Below are 23,607 nucleotides of genomic sequence, written 5' to 3' on the forward strand. Positions count from 1 at the left end.
AGTGCTAGTTCAGCATTTAGCAGTAAGGCATTTCCTGGAAAATATCCCACCCTCTGACTCCACCACCTCAACCTAGCTTCACAATCATCATTGCTGTGTACAGTATTAAATTGTTTGTTTAAAACTTATAGTGTGCGTGTGTAAAAAATGTCTTTTGTCTGGTGAAAAATTTTTCCTGGAATCTAACCTCCCCATTTACATTAATTCTTATAGGGAAATTGGATTCACTTAATATTGTTTCACTTAAAGTTGCATTTTTCAGGAACATAACTACAATGTTAAGTGAGGAGTTACTGTAGCTAAAGATAGTGGTTTGTCATGGCAAATTCTATCTAATGTCACAGTTTGGTCATGTGGGGTTGCTGGAGGGGGAGAGAAGGCAAATACCATCAATTTTTAAATGCCATATGTCACCAGTTGCATTATTTTATTGAAAATGTTACTTCATTTTGCAATGAGAAAAATTAAAACCAATTTAATGTATAGCCACTCCAGATCATTGAAGAACCTTTCAAATAGTGGTTCTCAGGCATTTTCCATACCAGGACCCCTTTCCCATTTATTAGGAAGGGCAGGGTGGTCTCATGCCCCTGACAGCTGTCTGCTGCCCCCTGGGACTCACGACTTCCAGCCTGAGTTCTACCCATAATTTCATGCTTTTCTGCCAGAGCCAAAGGATTTACCCCTGCAAGCAGCAGTGCAGGAAATCAGGAAAGAAAACTGCTGTTTTTGTTTACTGATGCTTTCCCACCTCTGCAAAAAGCTTTATCTTAAGAGTCCTCTGCTGTTTCCTCCCAACTGCCCCCCGCAAGAGAAATCACAATCTGTGAAGTACTCCCCTCCCCCACGCATATTCCATGACCATATGACAAACCATTACTTTTAATGGTTCCTGCTTTCTCCCAGCCTTTCACACAACCTAATTTTTAAGTTGGCAGCACTCAAGGTTTTGAGTGAACTTGGCTTTACTGTTACCATCATATCACCAAATCATATGCAAAACAGTCCGCAAATATAAAAGTCACAGGACATGTTTTATAACATGGACATTTTGAAATGTGTGGTTCCAGTGACAGCCATGACCAAAGCACACCTTGCAAGTGACAACTAGCACTGCATTTGCTTCTGCTTAATCTTACCAATTTCCATTTTCCTTGCCCTAGATATTGACGAGTGCTCCACTGGCAAAGCTATTTGCTCTTATAACCGCAGATGTGTCAACACATTTGGAAGCTACTATTGCAAGTGTCAGAGTGGTTATGAACTGAAATATGTTAGAGGCCATTATGACTGTGTAGGTAAGATTTAGGCACTAAGTTGGTTTGTCTCTTCCCTTTCCTCAATGTATCTTTCATGTTATTGCATGGTGATCAGTGGATTTTGCTTTAAGCATGAATATTGGCTTCTGCTTGAGAGTGCAGCTCAGAACCAGATGTAAAATATCAGTTAGAACCCTCTTTGGGACACTGACTAATCTCTGCAGCCTGGTTACTGAAAAACTATATATAATGATATCAATGAAAATTTACAAAGGCAACTGCAATTTATATTGCCTTCTCTTGCCAAGACCACTCTAGGAAATTTCACACAAGATATACATTTATTTGTAATCAAGTCTGCAACAAGGGAACACTCAGTTTTGATTTAAGGGTGCTAATTGAAAGGTCACTTATTTGGATTAAAACCAAAAGGGGTAAATTAAGTGTTTTGGCCCTGATCAGCATAGTGAGGTGTTCCTATTCTTTCATTAAGTTGTAACACAATGGAAAGAGATGTTTGTTTGTCCCGCTCAAATAAGAAAAAATAACTGGCTGGAAAAAGCAGGTTTTAATTACTTTGAAGAACTGTGTTACATCTCTGATCTTTCAGATGCAGAGACAAATACAGATGAAAATACTCTTAAGTCGTCTTAACATACACAGATGCAAAAACAAATGTCAAACCTCCCTAGTCCCCTGTTGCAGTCCATTAACTAGAGGCCTCACATATTGCGTAAGAAGACCAATTTTGTAGTTGATGTGGCAGGCATTGAAAAATGTTGCTCTAATGATACAGTCGTAAGGGCCTGGGAGAATTGGAATTACACTGCACGCATACAAAAGAGAACTAATGTCCTCTTGTTTTTTTGAGAGTTTTCTTTAAGGCAGATTTTGGAGTGAAGTCTTGGTTTCTTGTTGTACTAAAATCCCAGAAGCCTTAAAACTGAAAATGATATCCTTCCCCCCATCTCCTTATGTATGTATGTATGTGCATAGACAAAATGGTGAGACTTGGCCTAAAGCTTGCAGGTCTGAATCTTATTGACAAATACATCAGCAGTTTGATGCAGAGTTCTCTGTTACATGTTTGTCCACGCTGAGCCATGCTTTGCATCTGTACCTTTGACCTGCCAGGTATGACTCATGGGTGGGTAACACATGAATGGGTGCAAAATTTTAACTTTGTAAGAACTTAGCTCCCTCATGTGGGAGAAACCAGAAAAGCTCTTGTGCCATTCAGTAGCAAAATCAAATGGAACAAAACAATTAGATCAGTTACTGCCACTGTTTAAAATGTTCTGATGTCAATTTAACATAATGGTTTATTGAATATATCAATTATTTTTCCAACAGCATCCTGTACGTGCCTGGCACTTCTCAGACAAATACAAGAACTCCCTGCCCTAGGGATCTTACAATCTACAGGCACAGTTCTGCCACCCTCACTTGCAATGGATTGTTCTTGGAGTGAGGTGCTATTCCATGCAAGGAGGGCAGAACTAGGGCCAAAATGATTGCATTTCATCACAGTCATGGTTATTTTCATGGGCCCTTTGTATTTTGTTAGGAGAGCAACATTTACAGTCTCAGGGCCCAATCCTGCTCTCATTGAAGTTATAAGCAAAACTTCCATTGACTTCACTAGGACCAAGGCTAGGCCCTAAAATTATTAAAATTCATGCTCAGAAATTGAGGCCAAAAGTTGTGGTCTTGAGAAAGAAGCAAGAGTCCCTACCCAGAGCAGATTCTTCTGTTAGTGGTGGGTTCAGGACATTCTTGTTCTGATGCTGGTGCTTAAATTGTCTGAAAACAGATGACTGAATGATATTTTCACTGAAGTATCCTTTTTCTAGATATAAATGAATGTGCTGCAAGTACACACAAGTGTAACATCCATGCAGGGTGCCTCAATACTCAGGGATCCTTCAAGTGCAAATGTAAACAGGGCTACAGAGGTAGTGGATTTGAATGTTCTGGTAAGTAACTGCTGATCCCTGGAGGTGCATTGCTTTTACTCTTCTCAGGTAACTACGGGATGATTATTAGAACCCAGTCCTTTATTCCTTAGCCAGACAAAATTTCCACTGAAGTCACACACCTATTATAAGAGTAATCTCTTATTGCATATATAATAGAAGTGTTCTTCTGACCAAATTATGTTCTGTTAAACCAGTGGAATCTCACTGGTGTAATAGTGAGCAGAATGTGGTCTTATCTATCTTCTCTCTCTAAAGAAATCTGCTTCAGTTTTTCCTTAAAGGCTTGGCCTCTTGAATTATTCAGACCTTTCTAGAAGAGTTGCAAATAAGCTCAGGTAAAATGGGTGTGGAGGGAACAGGGCTTGCTTTTCATGCTAAAATGTTTTTGTTTATAGTTTTGTCTTATGTCTTCTCTGTCCACAGAGATGTGTATGCCAACTCCTAAATGAAAATGACCCTCCAAAAAAGAAAAAATTAAACATAAAGACAAGAGCAACCTATTTAAGTGCACTATTTTATTTTCTGGGGAAGATTTCTCCTACAACTTAATTCAATAAATCTTCCTCAGGGGAAATCTGAAAATGTTGCCATTCATCAGAGGAAGAATATTGTGAAAATATTCTGATAATCTCTTATCTACTTTGTATGTCACAGTAGCCCTTTCCATGGGTCCTGCTCCATTAATCCTTTTAAACTTTAGGTAACTGGGTATGGGCCTCTCTCAGCTGGACCTCTCAAAGTCCCTTCTAGCCCTACATTTCCATGATTCTATGTAATTCTATTATTTATTTATATTACACGAGCACCGCCAAAATGTGCTGTGACGTTATATTCTATACAGGTTCTTATTCCGGTTACTGTGGTATCTCAAACCTTGCAATGATGCCTTAAAAGGCTGACTAGCACTCATCATGTTCTAGATGCTGTACAATTTATGCAGAATCATTTTTTTGCATCAATACTGAATCTGTAAGGCTCAATTCAGACCCAACATGACTGAAGTCAATCAGCACACTACTATTTCAGGGCTGAATTTGGCCCATTGTCTTTAATGCTGGTGCAAAGGTATATGGCCATGGAGAACAGTTTTCAAGTTCAGTGAACACTATATACTAACTACACCTTCAAAGTTGCCAATGACAAGAATGTAGTCAACACTGAAAGAGTGTTAAGATTACAGCGTTAATATTATCCCTGCTTTGTCACCACTGTTTGACATACCTTTCCATCAGGTAAATCTGACTTGCATGGCAGCTAAAGATTCAGAAATTTGGAGCACAACAAACTGATTTATCCAGGATCAAGCAAAAATATCTAATTTTGGTCAGATTTTGTACATCGTTCAGTTTAAGAGCATGACTCTGACATGCCAAAAGAGTGAGTGTGTGTGAGAGAGAAAAAAAGTATACTGCCAGAACTTGTAGCAAAATATACTGAATTCTACTTTGAGTTGACAGTTTTACAAGTTTGTCCTTTGGGATTATGATGATGCAACATCAAAATGCAGTGCAAATACATTGACAACCAGCTTGCTCAAAACTGGGACAATCCTGTGAAACGCAAGATGTGGCAACCCTAGAGGGGAGTTTTCCATACACTTTTAATGGTCCCTAGTACCCATCATGGTAGCACTGGGCACCTTTATAGTACTTTAAATACAAGACAAAAGTGAAATTGATACTTTAGCATAAATATGGCTAGTTGAAAATTTTCCATTGAAATTATATTTTCATGGAAAATTGGATTTTTGACTGAATTAAATTTTTCGTGAGAAGTATCTATGTTCTGTGGAAAATATTGACTTTTCATTTTTTTAAAAAAAAAAGCCCAAATATTCTTTGACCAAAATCTGAAAATTTAGATTTGGAAGTTCAGCCTCTCATGGGAGGAGTTGTTCAGGTGCCTCATGCCCATATTCTCCCCTACAGGCTGGGCTCCTCAGCCAGACTGCATCACTCTTGATGCACCCCAGTGGTTCAGCAAGAGGGGACATTGTGGAGCATCACGGGAGACTTAGTTGGTGTTACAATACAGTCTAATGTCAACCAAACTGAAACAAAATGTTTCTATTTGGGTCCACAAACAAAACAGAACAAAAATACATGCAGAAATGTCAAAATGTTTCATTTTGATTGATACAATAATTTTCAAAGGTTTTCAATTTTTCTAGGAAAAGCTTAAATCTTTCATCAGGGGAACCCTATTTTCTGACCAAATCTATGCATGCGTTATTTTTACTTACACAAAAATATTACAAAGATGAATATGCATCACCCTGTTACATTTTACAAGTTACTTGAATGAGAACAAAGGAAGAATTTTTGAGCATATACGGTGGTTATTGCACATTCTATAAGGGCTAGTCCTATAGAATCATCAGTGTTAGAGACTGAAAAATCCTGTTAGACCATCTACTCCGTCTCTCTGCTAATCTAGGACTGTTCACTACAACACCGTTTCTAGTATTCTGTCCTAACCTACTGAAGTTTAGTTATCCAGAAGAGGAAAAAAAGTAGCACATTATTAAAATTTGCAAATGATGGTGAATTAGGAGGTATGAACTCCAGAGAGAACAGAGAAATAATACAGATAAATAGAGAAATTAGAGATATGGACAGAAAGGAATAAAATGAGAGTTTAATTGGGAAAATGTAAGCAAGTCTAGGTAGAGAAAATAATCTAAAATGTACTCAGCGGGAGGGCAAACCTGGTCAGCACTGGTGCTAAAAGAGACGTGTGTAGCAGTTGACAGCAAAATAGACATACAGACTTATACTGAGCAGCTAAGTGCTCCCAATTCAGAAGGCAATGGGACTGAAATCTTGGACTTATTGAAGTCAATGGGAGTTTTGCCATTGGCTTCATCAGAGTCAGGATTTCACCCTGGTAGCTTAGGGAACTTGGTATCTTGCATTAGTCCTAAAACTATACCATATTTGGGAGAGTTATCACTAGGTCTGGATAAGTTTTCTACAGGATACTATGAATGATTTTCCATTGCAATGGCATTAGATTTTACTAATGCGTGATAAATCAAAGTGTTATGTGAGAGGTTAGCCAGGTAGCTCTCATTGCTTGTAATGAGAATCGTGTGGCTAAATCTCTTAACATCACTGAATAATTACAGAGGTTAATAAATGTAAAATCCAGATATGGGTTGGTGTTTTTAATCTATATAGAATGGAAAATGGCTGCTCCCAAGAACGTCATACAGAATACTGCATGTATACCTGACAAATACTGCATGACAAAGCCCTGATTGGGATAATTTAGATGGGGTTGGCCCTGCTTTGAGCTGGGGGTTGGACTAGATGACCTTATGAGGTCTCCTCCAACCCTGATAGTCTATGATTCCATGATACTATCTGTGGTATTTCAGGCTTACTTTTGCCTCTGTTTGTAGATTTGAATAGCATGTTGAAGTGAGTTTCTGAACTGCCTCTGAGAACCTACAAAAATTGTAACCCTTTTACCTTTACCTAAAGGGGTGTTAACCATTCTCACATCTGGCCTTCATCTATTCCTGTCCACAGCCTTTGTCGGGCCTCTGTTTCTCCTGACTTCTGATTGTGTATTGACTAAGTACATTTCTTCCATCACACACTTATGTGTGTGTTTCAGCCTTTTGTTTGATAATAGAATCCCAAAAATTTTTACATAGTCAATATGGATTCCTGGGAAAACAGGAACTGCTTCTTTTAATTCACTCTTTGTATGAAGTTATTAAAGAAGCAAGGAAAAGGCACTGCTAACTTTGAAACTAGAAGTTTCATCCAGCAGTCTGTCATGCAATGGTACTTTATTTATATTACCCAGCTGGAGACTTCTGCATTCTTGTCTTGTTGTTCTTTGTTAGGTTGCTAAATAGCAGAACGTGAACACAACTGTCCTTTTCTCCCCTCTGTCTAGCATATCACATTGTTCAAGGTGATTTTGTTCATCTCAAAACATGAAAAACCTAAGTCTGGCACGATTTTCCTACTAACCCACCAATCCTCAACAAAGCATAGGTTGACCTCACAGGATTTCCAGAAACTTAAAAAGCTGTTCTAACCCTGTCACTGTGAGACTCTTATAATTCTGTTTAAAATATAGCCCAGTACTGCTACCATCCTTTATTCTATAATTGTGATCCATTTGCTGTCTCAGGTATTGCCTGCTGAAAGTCTTGCTGCTTGCTTTAGGCAAACGTAATCTAGTATTGTGGATATTCCGCAGTTTCTCTAAGGATAGGTCTACACTACCCACTGGATCAGAGGGTAGCAATCGCTCTATCGGGGATCAATTTATTGTGCGTAGTGTAGACGCGATATATCGATCCCTGATCGCTCTCCTGTCGACTGCTGAACTCAAGCTTGGTGAGAGGCAGAAGCAAAATCAACGGGGGAGCGGCGGCCATCGATCCTGTGCCACAAGGACTCGAAGTAAGTGATTCTAAGTCGATCTAAGATACATTGACTTCAGCTACGCTATTCTCGTAGCTGAGGTTGGATATTTTAGATCGATTCTCCCCCCTGTCCCCCAGTGTAGACCAGGCCTAAGTCTCACTTTTTCCCTACCCAAGGGGGTGAGATTTTTAATGGGAATTTATTTATTTTGAAACTTTTTATTAAGGCAAAGTTACAATTAACATACTATATTATTTATTCAGGATCAGGTTAATATTCAAAGAACTTGGCTAAAGATTCCGACGTGCTGGCTGGGTGCCCTCTTCTGAATACACAAGAGAGGGTGACCAAATTCCTAAGTACCTATCTGCATTTTGGCACTTCTCTTGTGTGTGAAAGTTCTTCCATTACCAGGACAATCCATATTTTATTATATCACAATTCCATAGGAGGAAGGGTCACCTTTTTCCATTAATGTCCAAAACAGTCTAGCTGTTAACAATATAAAAAAATTAATTTGCAGTTCTGTTTAAAATGAAGGTTCTTTACTGGAGCATTAAGTAGGCAGGTAAAGGGATCTTTAGGATGCTGGCATTTTGTCATAAAATGAAACTCTCTAGCAACTTCTTTCCCAAACTGCCTAGTTCCTGGACACAACCACATATGCAATATGTACCCTTTACCTACAACCACCTTCTAGAAAGCACCTCCCTGGTAGCAAAAATATTGTGTATCTTCGCCTCTGACTCCAGTTATCAGTACAGTAATTTGTACATTTTTTTTCTGTGTGCTACTGTCATAACCTATTCTCAGATTTGGACCTTAGCGTCCAAAATATGGGGGTTAGCATGAAAACCTCCAAGCTTAGTTACCAGCTTGGACCTGGTAAAGCTGTCACCACCCAAAAAATTAGAGTGTTTTGGGGCACTCTGGTCCCCCCAAAAACCTTCCCTGGGGACCCCAAGACCTAAATCCCTTGAGTCTCACAGCGAAGGGAAATAAACCATTTCCCTTCCCCCCTCCAGGTGTTTCCTCCCTGGGTTCCTGGAGAGATACACAGAAGCAAGCTCCGTGAATCTAAACAGAGGGACTCCACCCTCTCCTATTTCCAGTCCTGGAAACACAAGCACTTACCTCTTCACCCAGAGGGTATGCAAAGTCAGGCTAGTAAATCTAACACACACAGATTTTCCCCTGACTTCTTCCTCCCACCAATTCCCTGGTGAGCACAGACTCAATTCCCTGGAGTTCCCCACTAAAGAAAAAACTCCAACAGGTCTTACAAGAAAGCTTTATGTAAAAAGAAAGAAAAATACATAAAAATGGTCTCTCTGTATTAAGGTGACAAATACAGGGTCAATTACTTAAAAGAAATATTGAATAAACAGCCTTATTCAAAAAGAATACAATTCAAAGCACCCCAGCAACTACACACATGTAAATACAAAAAAAAACATATAAATCACTATCTGATCTTTTGTACTTACAACTGGGAAACAGAAGATTAGAAAGCAATAGACAGAAATCCTCCCATAGCCAAGAGAGAGACAGGCAGAAGACCAAGAACAAAGGACTCACACACAAACTTCCCTCCACCCAGATTTGAAAAAGTCTTGTTTCCTGATTGGTCCTCTGGTCAGGTGTTTCAGGTTACTTCTTTCCAGGTGTAAGAGACATTAACCCTTAGCTATCTGTTTATGACAGCTACACACACACACTGAAAAGACCCATTCATACAGATCAGTTTATTTGGCCAAATCCCTCTACTATCTTTTCATCAACGTTGTCAACATCTTTTTTTCACTTAAAATTGCATACATCTTAAAAATTAAATGAACTTGCTCCTGGATCAACTCTTGAAATGTCTTAATGAGAGTTTTGGAAATGATATCAAGTTTTTGTGCATTATCAGACTATTTTGCAGTAATTCCTAAAGAAGAGTGGTAGTCTTTCTGTAGGATTTGTAAACCAACCTATGTAATTTTTGAAATTTATAGGATAGTTTCAAAATTCTGTAGAAACAAAAGCATTTTCTACTACATGCAATAGATTTCCAGAGTTGTTGTTCTGGAATCCTACTGGTTGCCTCCCTACTAAGTTCTATAGAAATTTTCCATAAGGTTAGAAAATTGATATATAGGTATATACACACACGTGCACACTCTTTCACTTTTATATACAGAAGTTGTAAACTTTTTTTATAAACTAACCTCTTAGAAAACCTGGCAAGTGATCATCCTAATGTGAGGCTAGGTGTCAAAGAGGAAGCAATGTACAGCATATAGGAGTTGATAGCACTCACTCTTCTCTGTTGGGAACAGTTGGTTCTTATGTACCAATTCCCAGCCATGGTTACAGAGGCATGTGTGAGAGAAAGGAACGTACAGATCCATCTTTTTGTTTTTGCTCTTAGGAACAATATCACTCTTTTTATAGCACAGCACACAAAAAGCTGGAGTCTAGCAATTGTTCTGTGTTCTTTCCAACTCCACCTGCTTAACTTGGGCATTAGTCACCAATTCCTTGGTTTCCTAATCTTGCACAGAATGTGTTTACAGAAAAAACTCACTTTTAGCCCTTAACCTCCACTGGCATTGTTGCTTGCACAGCTCTTTTGTTTTAATTCTCTGTGAATTAAAGTACCTTTGAAAGCTGATGCATTTTCATATGAGCATTTATAAACAAAATGTAAAAGAATGACTGACAGGTACTAATCTACATACTGCCAGATATGAGGTTTATAAAGAATGGCACAGGAGAAATGGATCAAAGTTGTTGATAAATGCATGAAAGTTTGTGTTCAATAAATATAGGATTATATATTGAGGGTTTTTCTCAAAAATTCCAGCCTCTCAGTCTTAGTCTTAAGCAGTTTGGCCTTTGGCTTTCTCCACTGCATTCCATGTTCTCAGAGACTCAGGCTGTTCCTTCCTGTGATGTGCATATGTGGAAGTTAGCAAACTCTGATGACAGTAGATTCTACAGAACATGTTGTGGGACTATAGGATTTTCCAGATGAATATGGGTTAGGACCCCTCCAGCTGTTGCTGACATCCAGACTTCAGAAGACTTAAATTTAACACCTTAGGTTACTTTACGACAGGAATCAGATTGGAAAAAGAATTAGTGATATCTCCAAAAAGCTGCCCCCAGCCCAATCTCCATTCACCTGTGATTCAAAAATGAGAATATGCAGCTTTTCATAATATTATTACAAACCAAAAAGGTGTGTGGACCATGCACCTTTGTCCTCATATTTTTATCACATCTGTAGGTTGGTTTCCTTGCCCTTATTTTCTTCTGTAAATAGGAGAGTTGGTTTTCTGGTACCATAAAGGTTATTAGGTTGAGCTATAAGAATTTTTCATTTCAACAGGAAGACTTCAAAGCAGAAACTGAAAGCAGATGTTCAGGTTTGCCGGGCAGTCAGACTTGACTTGAAAACCTCCATAGGCTCTTTATTAAAAGGCTGGAGTTTTGTGTTACTGATTGTTGAGAGGAAATTTGTTGGGAATGGGGTTTTCCTGTTAATTTTTCTTGCTGCGTTCTGAGTAAAGACTCAGCGAACCATATCAGCTAAATTATACAGTACGTTCTTTATAGCACCATCCTCCAGGGGGAAGGCTTGCTAAGCAGCACATTAAGAAAGTCATGACATGCAGATGTATGGGAAATGAGCTTGGAACTATTATCCAAAGGAAAGAAAAATAACATCTGAGATTTTGATTTATTTATACTGGCACTGGTTTGCTTTATATCTGCAGCTGCAGCCTCATAAAACCTGAATACATCACTAAGTACCTCCCAGAGAAACTGCTTTTGTCTATGTGGGACAGTTCATTGAAAAAGAAATGGAGCCACTTTTGGGCTTTTGAAAAAGGGACAAATTCAGACTAATAGCAATGTGTTAAAGGGGAGCTGATGTGATCTCTCTACCTTTTCCTCTACTCTCCATGTTACACATTTAATTATTTTATGTGTAATTGCTGATTTTTTTTCTGTCGCTACTATTTAAAGAAACACACAGAAAAGAGAACCTGTCCCAGATTCTAGATATCCTTGCCATCAATTAAAAATGCAATTCAAAAATCATAAATTCAAAACAGCATACCCCTCCCCAGATATACAACCACTAGGCAGCAGACACAAAGGGGAATATATCCACTTCTTCCTACTCCTCAAATTCCTAAAAGAAACTTCACCCTTCATCCCCCATGACCCGCAATGTCTTCAAAGACTATAATACAGTTCTTCTAAGCTACTGAGAGTGTTCTCTGAGCAAGAAAGTCTTCTCCTCTAGAACGCTCAGGTCTCATTAACCTCTAGGGGCAGACCATGAAAGCAGATCCCTCACCCCAACAGGAGAGAGGGGCTCTGAACTCAAACCAGAAGAAGCATGTCAATGTATGTTCCTAACTCAAACAGATTCAGAGTGTGGTCAGCAGTGTGGGTGGAGCATACAATGACATGGGATAATCCTAGGATTGTCATGGCAGCCATGAAGTCCTGAGCTGATTTGGAAGACTTGTTATCTGTGTGGATTTGAAAACTCTTTAGGCACTGTCTCCCTCAGTGCTTCTGATGCCATAAATAGGAACTTCCTCAGCTTGTACAGGAACTTCTGCTGTATCAGTGAGTGATCTATATCACCAGATTTGTTCCCATGTCTTTCTTGGGACTTGCAGATCACATGGAGAAGCACTATCGGGTGTAATTTTGGGGCAGTGGCTTTCCTGCGCTTTTGGTCAGATATAAACAGTTGAGCCATGGCATCCTCCCTAATTATTCCCTTGAGTTCATGCTCTACCACATATCCATCTGGTATCAGTTAGCCAAAGTTGGTCCTGTGTTGTCAGCCCACCACATCTCTGCCATATGTGTGAAGTCAGGATTTCATCCTTTGTCACATCATGGAGGGCCAGTGTTTTATTATCAACTAGGAAGGGTGGCCTGGTGGTTAGAGCTCTAGCCTAAGATTTAGCAGTCCTCAGTTCAATTCCATGTCCCACTAGCCTTCCTCTGTAATGTTAGAAAAGACATTGTCTTTCTGTGACTCAGTTCCCCAGCTGTAAAATGGGGATAATACCACTGCCTCACCTCACAGAGGTGTTGTGAGGTTAAATACATTAAAGCTTGCAAGACTTTCAGATGCTACAGTAATAGGGGGCATATAAGTATTTTAGGTAGAACTAATCTTTCATTTAACAATAACAGAGGATGAGGCCCACCCGCTAGATGTTATATCTCAGAATAGGTATAAAAGTTTTCCTTAGTAAGGAGAGAGGTGAAAGCTCCTCTGCCCAGTGAACACCTACATCGAAGGGATGTCAGCTAATCCAGGGCCGGCTTTAGCAAGTGCGGGGCCCGATTTGTGGGGGTTGTACTCAGCAGGCGGTGCTCAGAGTCTTCAGTGGCACTTCAGATTGCCGCACTCTGGCTGGAGGAGCGGGGCCGCGTGCTTAGAGCTGTTTGCCCGCTCTCCAGCCGGGGGAAGGGGGTGGTGAGGCTTGCCGTGCTCCAGACGGGGGAGCGGAGCTGTGGGACTTGCAGCACTCAGGCCAGCGCTCTGGCCGGGGGAGTGGGGCCACGGGGCTTGCCGCACTCTGCTGGGGAAGCGGGTAGCAGGGTTGCTGGGCTCTGGCTGGGGTAGCAGGGCCACGGGATTGCTGGGGTCTGGCTGGGGTAGCAGGGCCATGGGGCTTGCCGCACTTCACCCAGTGCTCTGGTCAGGATAGCGGGGCCCTCTTAGGTGCGGGGCCCAATTCGGGGGAATCGGCCTAAAGCCAGCCCTGAGCTAGTCCATCCAAGCCAGATCCCCCATCACCAAGGTTGGCATAAAGGGTATGAATTAGTATAAGGTGCAGAGAAAAGTAATCCCCAATATCTGCATAGGGGGAGAAAAGCAGCCAAACAAAAGCACTTGGAACAAAATCTGAGCTTTACATAATCAACCCACTCCCCACCCCGCCCCACCCCGGGCCCAAACACACAAAACTTGCCCCAATCTCCCCCTCTACCATAACCCTGCTCCTCACCTGTGTCATCACTCACAAAAGGATAATATTTGCTCTTCTCTTCCAACCCACCATTGATGTGATAGCAATCCTGGCTGCTCTTTCCCCTGGAAATGCAGCAGAGGGCTTTTGAGGACGCTCCCCTCCCCGCCCCCCCACTTGTGCAATTCCAACATAGTTTGCAGTTCATGGAGACAGGAGAGAGGAATGTAAAAACAAAAATTAAGAAATAAATGTAAGTTAGGAGGTCAAAACATTGCCAAGGAAAACGTTGCATGAAAAATGGGGCTGCTGCTTAAATTTTAAAGCATCCCTTAGGAATTTTACCAGTGATGTTCTTTGTACTTTTCTGTCTAGGTATAAATGATATTTGGCTTAATTATACTCTACTATGTAGCAGGGATGGGCAAAACCACCCCGAATTCAATCCCATTCCCTCTTTGTTTGGTTTGAAAAAGCTTGGTTAATATTTTCTCTTTCTCTCTCTCTCATGGTTTTTCATTTCCAGCAGCTTCTGTAGTTTTTGGATTCTGGACAATGGCAGAAGTTTCAAAATACCACAAAACTGGATGTTCTTATGGTATTGTGTGGCCAGCTGGCAGCAGAAATACTGGAAATCTCTGGAGACAGAATATTTGTGTAAAACTTCTAGGTGACTCCTGCAAAAGCAGGAAGTTATGATAATCTAGATAAATAAGCTCCTTGAACGTCTGGGTGTCCATTTGAATTGAACTTTTTGACATTCACCCATCACTACTGAGTATTGCTTTTTAAATTGCAGCAGATAAGACTGGAACATTTTCACTAAAATGTAATCAAACAGTGGGGAAAGGTTGTATGTACTATGGGCCAAGTTCACTGTTTAGCATACACAGGTTCAGCTCTATGTACCACCTGCATATAACAACAGTGAATGTGGCCATATAGTTTCTTTGAAAATTGCAGTGGATCATATATTATCGGTTCAAAAGCACTAAGGTTCTGGGGTGGTCCAGTTACTTCAAGTGTATATTTGACATTTCATTATTGGTTCTAGTTATCCCTGAAAATTTGGTGAAGGAAGTCACAAGAATCTCTGGAGCCATCAAGGACACAATCAAGAAACTTCTTGCACACAAGAGCAGTGTGAAAAAACATGAAGAGATCAAGAATGTGATCCCAGAACCAGCCATGACACCAGCTTCTAAAGTTCACTTGCCACCCTTCGACTATGAAGTTGGTGTTTACATTGGAGGGACCTATGATGAAGAGGAGAAAGATCCTGAAGATGCTGTAGAGGAGGAAGAGGAGGAAGAACAAGAGGATCTTGAGAACCAGATTGGCCATGAACAAAGCCTTAGAGGAGATGTCTTTAGTAAGTATTACCATCATTTCTTATTTACGTGACTGAATCTGCACTGATTTTTATGTAAAAGTACATATAAGTATTAACAAGATTACAGTCAAATATTATATATCATACACTTTTACATGTGTTTACTGGCAAAGGAGGAAAAGTAAACAGGTACATAATCTAAAGATTAAAAATTTTGAATCTCCTTTATAGGGTATCAGACAATTAGGTGTTTAAAAACAGATCCATTAGTGGAGACATAAACAAGTGGCATTAATAATATGCTTTAGTGACACCAGTTGTACATTGGCATCTACTTTCTTCAGTGATGGGTGTTCTGAAAATGCCTAAGGGAAATAGATAAACTTAAATACAGGGTGACTGTACAGTGAGAGAGACAAAAGCTAGGAGCGGTGGAGAGAGAGAAAATGAGAGAGTGAGTTGGAGAAATGTTGTTTTCTTGATACATTTCTTGAGGAGGGCTGTTTCACAAAGCTATCTAGTGGAATTCCTTTTTGAGATAACTAATAAGTCCAGAACCTCCAGCTGTAACAGAAGACCTAGCCCAGCCAAAGCAGAGTAATAAGGAATGCAGCTTAATAGCTTTTTCCCATCCTCTCTATAAAAGCCCCGGCAAATTGTGCTGCTTTTTCAGAATAAACTCTAAATTAAGTTAGTTTTCTGATTCCATGTTTGTCATCCTAGATGGTGAGTAGGCATCACACAGAAAAGAAAAACAGAGTTTTATGTCTTTGTGTTTCATACAGCAAGGCTTACTCAACATGAATCATTGTTATTCATGTCATATAAAAGTCACTAGCTATACATCACAAAGTTTCTCAGGTGAAATTTATCAGAAGGATACAGCTGAAAACATTGGTCGAGCTTGGATGGGAACGTCTAACGCTAGTCTGACATCAGGAAGATGTACATATATTTCCTCAGCAAGCCCTCAAAGCATTTCAGTTCAGTTATTTCAGTTCATGGTATTATTTATGAAGACATATTCAGTTTAGTCAGCACTGGAATTGTTGATACAAAGAATCAAAGAAACCCTTTTTGTGTCAAAGAAACCCTTTTTGTGTCAAAGAAACCCTTTCAAATAATATCAGTGCTTTTTTTTTTTTTAAGGAAAAGGTTATGTTTGCTGCTGTCAGAACAAAAAGTCTTCTATTGCAGTAGCAATAAACCCAAGTACAAATACATTTATTAACATGGAATACATTTGAGAATACTATTTTGCTTGCCAAAGGCACTACTCTCCTAAAATTACCCTTTCAAGATTCAGTGATAATTGGAGGATATTTCAGCTCAGTCAGAGGATAAAATCCAAATATTACACAAGATTGTGCAGCAGAGCCAACAGGAAGTCTGAAATCTGGCCTTTGTTCAATGCCCTTCTATTCCACCACATATTAATAATACTGAGCTCTTACAGCATATGTTAATTTAGGATCTAGGGCCAGCTCCAGGGGTTTTGCCACCCTAAGCAGCCCCCCTCCCCCCAAAAAAAAGCCATGATCACAATCTGTGGCAATTCAGTGGGAGGTCCCTCACTCCAAGCGGGAGCGAGGGACCCTCCGCTGAATTGCCGCCGAATACCTAGACGTGCCTCCCCTCTCTGGAGTGGCCGCCCCAAGCACCTGCTTCCTAAGCTGGTGCCTGGAGTCAGCCCTGTTAGGATCTCAAAATACTTTACAAAGGTGAAGAAACTGAGGCACATAGTGATTTGTCCCTACTCACTCTGGATAAGCAATAGAACCCAGGTCTCCTGAGTGGTAGTCTCATGCTCTAATCACTTGAATAGGCTACCTTATGCATGCTTCCACTAGAAAATTACACCATCAGAACATGACTTTCAGGAGTTGTGTTGACTGTAACTTTGCAGTCAGTGTAGAGGGGATGAGTTGTATTCAACATCCTGTCATAGGGTTCTAGGGAACCCCCGATAGACTCTGACTTTTCTTAAGATTGTGTTCTAATTCGATGCAGCTTTCTAATGAACACAGTCCCTGGGTGGGACTAGCATAGTCTCACATTACATGCTCCCTTTGCACCTATGAGGAAGTTGACCCACATTCATGGACCTATTCAATTGAGCAGGGATAGATTGGGAAGGATTTTGGAAGGCTGATCGACCATAATATGCCAGTGGGGTCTTTTATCACAAAGGAGTGATTTGCCGAGGATCTGCTTTCTGCAGGAGCAAGACCCATTCCTTTCAGTCACACATGAATGAAGAAGAAATATGAGTATTCAAGTATTTTTGGGAGGGCAGTAATTGCTGGGTGATATCACTGGTTGTCACTGTAGAGCTGAATAGATTTTATATATATATATATACATTTTAGGCTATGGTGATCTGGGGTTTTTTGACTCACAAAGCCCTGGGGAAAGGTGCAGTGGAGTAGAAGAAACTCATTCAGATCAAATCTCCAAGCCCTTTTGACTCTGAAGTGCACTTCTTGAATGAATGAATGAAAAACTGTTCCAAGATTTGGACAAGCTTCAGAAATACCTCAACCACATATGCAGGCCTGTTCCAGGGCCTACATGGAAGGCCATGGAAGAGCTAGGGGGAGAATATAGCTCCAACTAGTGTGGTTGAAATTAGGGCAACATAGTAATTCAATTTTATCAAGATATCACAAATTAGGAATGCTTGTCAGCAAAGCTGTTTAGGAAACAGAATGATGGATCAGAACGAAATTCAGTCCCTGAATAGATAGAGCTAACATTTAGTACTGTGAGACATACAGTACATACATAAACACATCCAGATGCTTGGCTTTGAAGTTCAAATAACAGGTTGTTAAATAAGATAATATAGTATACATTCCAGCTGAGGGGCAATATCCCTTAGTAATTTTTGGCCTTTTCCTACCAGCTACATATTTTTAGAAAGAAGTTTATTGAGTATGAATTTCTTCAGGAAAAATATCTGCGTAAGATGCTGTTGAGAACAGGCTAACTACAGTAATAATCATGGGTGTCTAAAATAAGATCTCTTTCAGAGAAGGTAAGAATAACATATTATTTCATCCACCTGATTAATTTAGGTATCTAATATAATTTCTTGAAGTATGTTATTCCTTCTGTTTTTAAAAAGTTGCTGAATTTTTATAACAAATGGTTGAATAATGAGTTATGCAATTATAACCGAATCCTAGAAATTAGTAATGGAAATGAACTATTAGGTCATCTTGTTTCCTAGTGAATAGAGCACTGAACTGGGGCTCAGCAGACCTGGGTTCTGTTCCAGACTATGCCACTTGGACCCCAGTTTTTTGAAGGTATTTAGGCATTGCTACACTCAGGGTTGCAATGCCTAAGATTTAGGAGCCTAAATATCATTTTCAAAAGGGATTTTGGCTCCTAAGTTCCATCATCTATTTGTGCCTCAGTTTCTTTATCTGCAAAATGAGGCTAATAATACCGACCTCATTTGTAAAGCTCTTTGTGACCTACTGATGAAAAGCACTATATAAGTGCTATATATAAATTAATTCTTTATTATTATTTGTTATCCTTCTCCCATCACTGCCAGACTTTTCATATCATGCCAGCAGATGAATATTTGGTACTTTTTTTTAAGTGCCAGTTAATTTTATTTTACACACCATGCTCAAGATTCAGAATAGTAACTGGATGAATTTGTTGTGCTCACTTTTCACATTTCTGTATTGCTTTTGAGTGCACAGCATTCACTTCATTGAACCTGGCAGGCGATGTGGCCAGGTGGATCCCAGCACAGAGTTCCATTTACTTTAATGCGCAGCTTCTTTAGACTCTGCACAGGTGCTGGGCTCTGTCCACATACACCTAACTGCACAATCAGAGCTTGTGTTTGTACTGTGTGCCATTCCAGTTCTATCCTAATTGGCTGAACTTTCCATTAATAATTTAATGTATTTAAATACTGAATACTGCAGAGGAATTTTTGTTGTGCCGAAGGGTACTGGTAACCAAATTGGCATCTTGCTGTATATGGGAAGAGTACTATGCAATAAATCTCAGTCCAGAGCCTGACTGTGTGTGTGTGTGTGTGGTCTTTTTATGGCTTTCTGATTTGATCCCTACTATAAACAGGACTTCAGGGATTCTACCTTTTGTGGCATTCAAACAACCTTTCTTTCAGTTCAGGATATACATATTAATTGTATTTCCATTCCTGCATAATGTACAAATACTATATTTCACCTACTTTTTTATAATAAACTCCAGTCTTGATGTAGGGCCTTATTTGCTTGAACCTTGGACTACGAAATCACTTTAGTTTTTATGATATTGCTGGATGCTTAGGAGCACATAGCTCGCTTAGAGATGCATACTGTATAAATACATATTTTTATTTTTCTCATTATATGTGCTGTTGATAAGTCAACATAGGAAAAATTTTGGGAAAGGCATGATCCTATATTACCAAAACAAATTACTTTTTATAGGAGAGGGATTCAGTATAGTGACAATCTTTGAGAAGCTCCTAGTGGCTGTACTATATACTTCCGTACATACATACACTAGGTTTTTCTCCCCTGCCTTAATAGGGATCAAAATTTAGTTTTTGTATATTTCCACAAAAAAAAGGGAAAAGTCTTCTGTTGTATCAGAAATTTATTTCACAACCTTCCCTGTTTCTTAATGGCTCATCTTCTGACTGCTTGTCCTTCTGTTCCTCCTGCTCAGTTTTGTGACTAGCACCTAAATCCCCTTGTAAATCTAGCCTGAAAAATCGAAATGTTTCTTGTTTCAACATTTCCGATGTGTGTGTTTGGTGGGAAGGCTCATTTCAGCAAAAATAATTTGCTAATATCAACACAAATCTGCATTTTTTCAGAGGAAAAAAAAGTTTCAGCTGGAAATTTTCATCCAGCTCTACATGGGCATATGTAAGCACTGCTCTTCATTTGAGGTGGAGTTTAATTAGCTCCAGGACCTTGGCACTACAGAACATGTTCTTAACTTCCTCCTGTTTCTCTACATATATTTAAGGAGCAGGATACATTTCTGCTTTTAAAATATGGAATTTCCTTTCTTCTATTGTTTTCTCTGAAAGCCTTAATGTTCTTTTCAGGCAATATCATGATCTCTTGAAGTTGCATGTTACCTCATGGTTTGTATCAGATTATTATCTGCCTGGCTTTTTGGACCGACACGTCACCTAGTATCATTTAATTTGATAAAATGTGCTGCCAAGGACTAGTTCATAAGAAAAACATTTAATTGTCATGTGTTTTCTTAGCAAATTCTAATGCAAACACAAGGAAACATTTACTTTTTCTCATATGTCTGGTCATAATTTGCTCATATGTTTGTTCTTAGTTTAACTCCCAGTGTGTATTTAACGTGTTTCCTCTATCTACCGTACAAAATACACAGTCAAAGCCACAGTCTATTTGATCTCAGTGTGAAAATACTAACAGACTAGGCTGAAGTCAAAACTGAAAATGGTATTCTGCTTAAATAAAAGCTCAAATTGAAAAATTCTGCATATATATTTTTAAAATAATATATTATACATCAAATATAGGATTATTGAGCCTGATTCACTATTACATTACTCCAGCTTTTCACCAGTGTCATTCCACTGCCAAAGCCATTGTGATGGAATGTCATTTCCTGAGATTACTTGGTGTTCCTGTGCCATTAACTGGTACATAGATTATTCAGGTTTTTTTCTGCATCCCTTTAAGACAGAATTCCATTTAATTTGGGAACGCCAGTGAGTAATTTCCTCAAATAAACAATCAAAAATCTTACAGAATAAGGTTAAATTTTCAATAGGGCCTAAGAGACTTGGGAACATAAGTCTCAGTGAAAGTTAATGGGACTTAGGAGCCTACGGGTTAGATTCACACAAGAATTTAGGCACCTAACTGCCTCTTCAGGTGTCTAAAGCTCAGAATCAGAATTCACAAAAGTTCTACTCCACTGCCCCCAAACAATGTAGGCAGATCTGTCCCTTGTATATAGCGAATCAGGGCAGCCCATGCTTTGTGGGGAAGGGAGGTGAGGCGGGCAGGCAAGTAGAGTGAGGAGGTGAATGGGGAGGCAATCGGCAGGCAGATGGATGGCAATGAGGAGAGTGGCGGGCAGGGGGTGGTGAGGAGGCGAGCGACAGCCACCAGAAGCACCTCTACCAGAACCTCCCCCCAGTGCCTTCTGCCCACCGGCGGGCCCCACCGATCAGTGCCTCCCCCTTCCTCTCAGCACTTACCGCCTGCCGCAAATCAGATGTTTCGTGGGGTCAGGAGGCACTCGGGAGAAAGGGGAGAGGAGTGCTCTTATCACAATGGATCATTGGCCCTGTTTGAATCAATGCCTTACTGTTTTTAGTATTTAGTGAGAGTTGCATGTTGATTTTTTTTAAAATCGGTATGTGTACTTGGGTGGTGAAGGGGAGGGGCATAAACTACTACAGGCACAAAGAAGGGGGTGCATCAAATAAGTTTGAGAATTACTGGTTTACATGAAGGTACAGTAGATCACTTATGCATAATGGATCAGTTGTGTAAGGAGTAGCAGAGAAATAAAACAGAAATACCATATGGAGATTGAAATGATTAAGAATGGCCCAGGCCAGTTACAACAAACATAGGGCCTATCAACCTTGATAGCCACCCTTTAAAATGGTCTTTTAATATTGTTGTAGGTGTATAATTTAAAATTTGCAATGTCAAGCACACAAAAGTGAAATGCCACAATATGCACAAAATAGACCTGCTCTGGGGATGAATCCATAGAGAGACTGTTGTCTGAAGGGTCCCTGCTTCATTTGTTGAAGATGTTGGAAGGTATGTAGCAGCTGAGGCAGGGGACTGCAGGAAAAGAAAGGATGGACTGATAGATAAGGGGGCTGAATGCTGCCCAGGAGAATTGAGTTCTATCCCTGCCTCTGCTTCAGAGTTCCTATGTGATGCTAGGCAAATCACTTAAGATAAACTTGTCACTGATGGATTGTCCCTCATTTTCTGAGACCTGAAATCCTTCAGAGCAGGATTTGGATACTGTGCTGTAGATATAGCTTGGGCCATGCAATAAGGGGAAAACAGAATTTTGAACAGCAGTCCATTAAAGGAGCACTGTCCATCTTCTATGCTGAATAAGGTATAGAGAGCGGTGCCATTAATGTGTGCTGAATCTCATGATCTACATTAACTGCATCAGTTTATGGAAATATAGTGTTTAAAACACAACCACAAAATGGCCTAGCATACTGTGAAAATGACAGGACCTCTTGACTCACTTGCACCAAAAGTTAAGAAGGTTTTGGTTTCCTTTTTCTTTTTTCACAATATTGAAAACAATAGTTTTCTCTCACAGATTCTACATTATTATGTTCTGAATCACAATTGAAGCATCTCAGCTAAGCAGGTTGTTTTTCACTAGTTTTATTCTTCTTTGATTGTTGACCCACTACAAGTGCACTCCACAACTAGATAAATGCAATAATGTCAGCCATCTGGCAAATGAAGCCATCTGGGAGATGGACAGTGATGGTGCCAACAGACATGGAAGTAGGGTTGCCAACCATCCTGGATTGGCTGGAAGTCTCCCAGAATCGGAATCAATCTCCCAGTGGTTACTGAAACGAATCCGGGAGATTTTAATAGGCCGCTAAAAGTCCGGTTGGCGCAGCAGGGCTAAGGCAGGCTCCCTACCTGCCCTGGCTCCATGCAGCTCCCATAGCGACGGGCACATCCCTCTGACTCCTAGGCACAGGGGCGGCCAGTTGATCTCTACACGCTGCCTCTGCCCCAAGTGCTGGTGTCGCAGCTCCCATTGGCCAGAAACCTCAGTCAATTGGAGCTGCGGGGACAGTGCGTGTGGGCAGGGGCAATGCGCTGAGCTGCCTGGCTCCTCCACTTAGGAGCTGGACATGCTGGTCAGTTCCAGGAGCTGCCCAAGGTAAGCACCACCTGGATGGAGCCTGTATCGCAACCCCCTGCTCCAGCCCTGAGCCCCCTCCTGCATCCAAACTCCCTCCCAGAGCCTACACCCCTCACCCCCTCTTGTACCCTAACCCCCTGCCCCAGGCTCAGCCCAGAGCCCCCTCCCACACTTCAAACCCCTTGGTCCCAGCCCAGAGCCCCCGACCCCTCCTGCACCCTGCCCCAGTCTGGTGAAAGTGAGTGAGGTCAGGGGGAGGGATGGAGTGAGTGGAGGCAGGGCCTCGGAGAAGGGGCCTGGGCAGGGGCATGGCCTTGAAGAGGCAGGGAAGGGGGTGGGCAAGGGGTGTTTGGGTTTGTGTGCGATTAGACAGTTGGTAACTCTAGATGGAGTATATTTCTTTTACATAGTGATACAATATGTATGTAATTCTTCAAGGTTTTCTAGAGTTTCTAAAACATTTTCTGGCAACTTTGTAGATTTAGGCAGCGGAACTTAATTTTATTATTTTATTTTTGCAAGGCTTTTTACTGTTTAAAATGCTTCATGGAGAAAATTGCAAGAAAAATAGTGCCAATGACTGTGTTTTCTAAGGCTGTTATATGACCCAAACATAAGAGAGTAGGTGAAGGTACTATTTTGTAAGAGGTCCCTGTATTATAGTGTCAGACTATTTAGAAATGTGTGTAATTACAACTAATATACATATTTATTTGCTTCACAAGATGAAAGTTTTGTATGCTC

At 40.4% G+C, this 23,607-nt stretch overlaps 1 protein-coding gene across 1 annotated transcript in view; it reads left to right on the forward strand.

Moving 5' to 3' along the window:
* Nucleotides 1-23,607, forward strand: part of EGFL6 (EGF like domain multiple 6) — a 65,664-nt gene that overhangs the window by 27,920 nt on the left and 14,137 nt on the right. Inside the window, exons 6-8 of the mRNA XM_030551994.1 lie at nt 1,164-1,298; nt 3,113-3,235; nt 14,677-14,994. Of these exons, the coding sequence (XP_030407854.1) occupies nt 1,164-1,298; nt 3,113-3,235; nt 14,677-14,994 (576 nt within the window). The remainder of the gene's footprint in view (nt 1-1,163; nt 1,299-3,112; nt 3,236-14,676; nt 14,995-23,607) is intronic.

The sequence above is a fragment of the Gopherus evgoodei genome, chromosome 1, assembly GCF_007399415.2.
Source record: "Gopherus evgoodei ecotype Sinaloan lineage chromosome 1, rGopEvg1_v1.p, whole genome shotgun sequence".
In the NCBI taxonomy this organism is placed as follows: domain Eukaryota; kingdom Metazoa; phylum Chordata; order Testudines; family Testudinidae; genus Gopherus; species Gopherus evgoodei.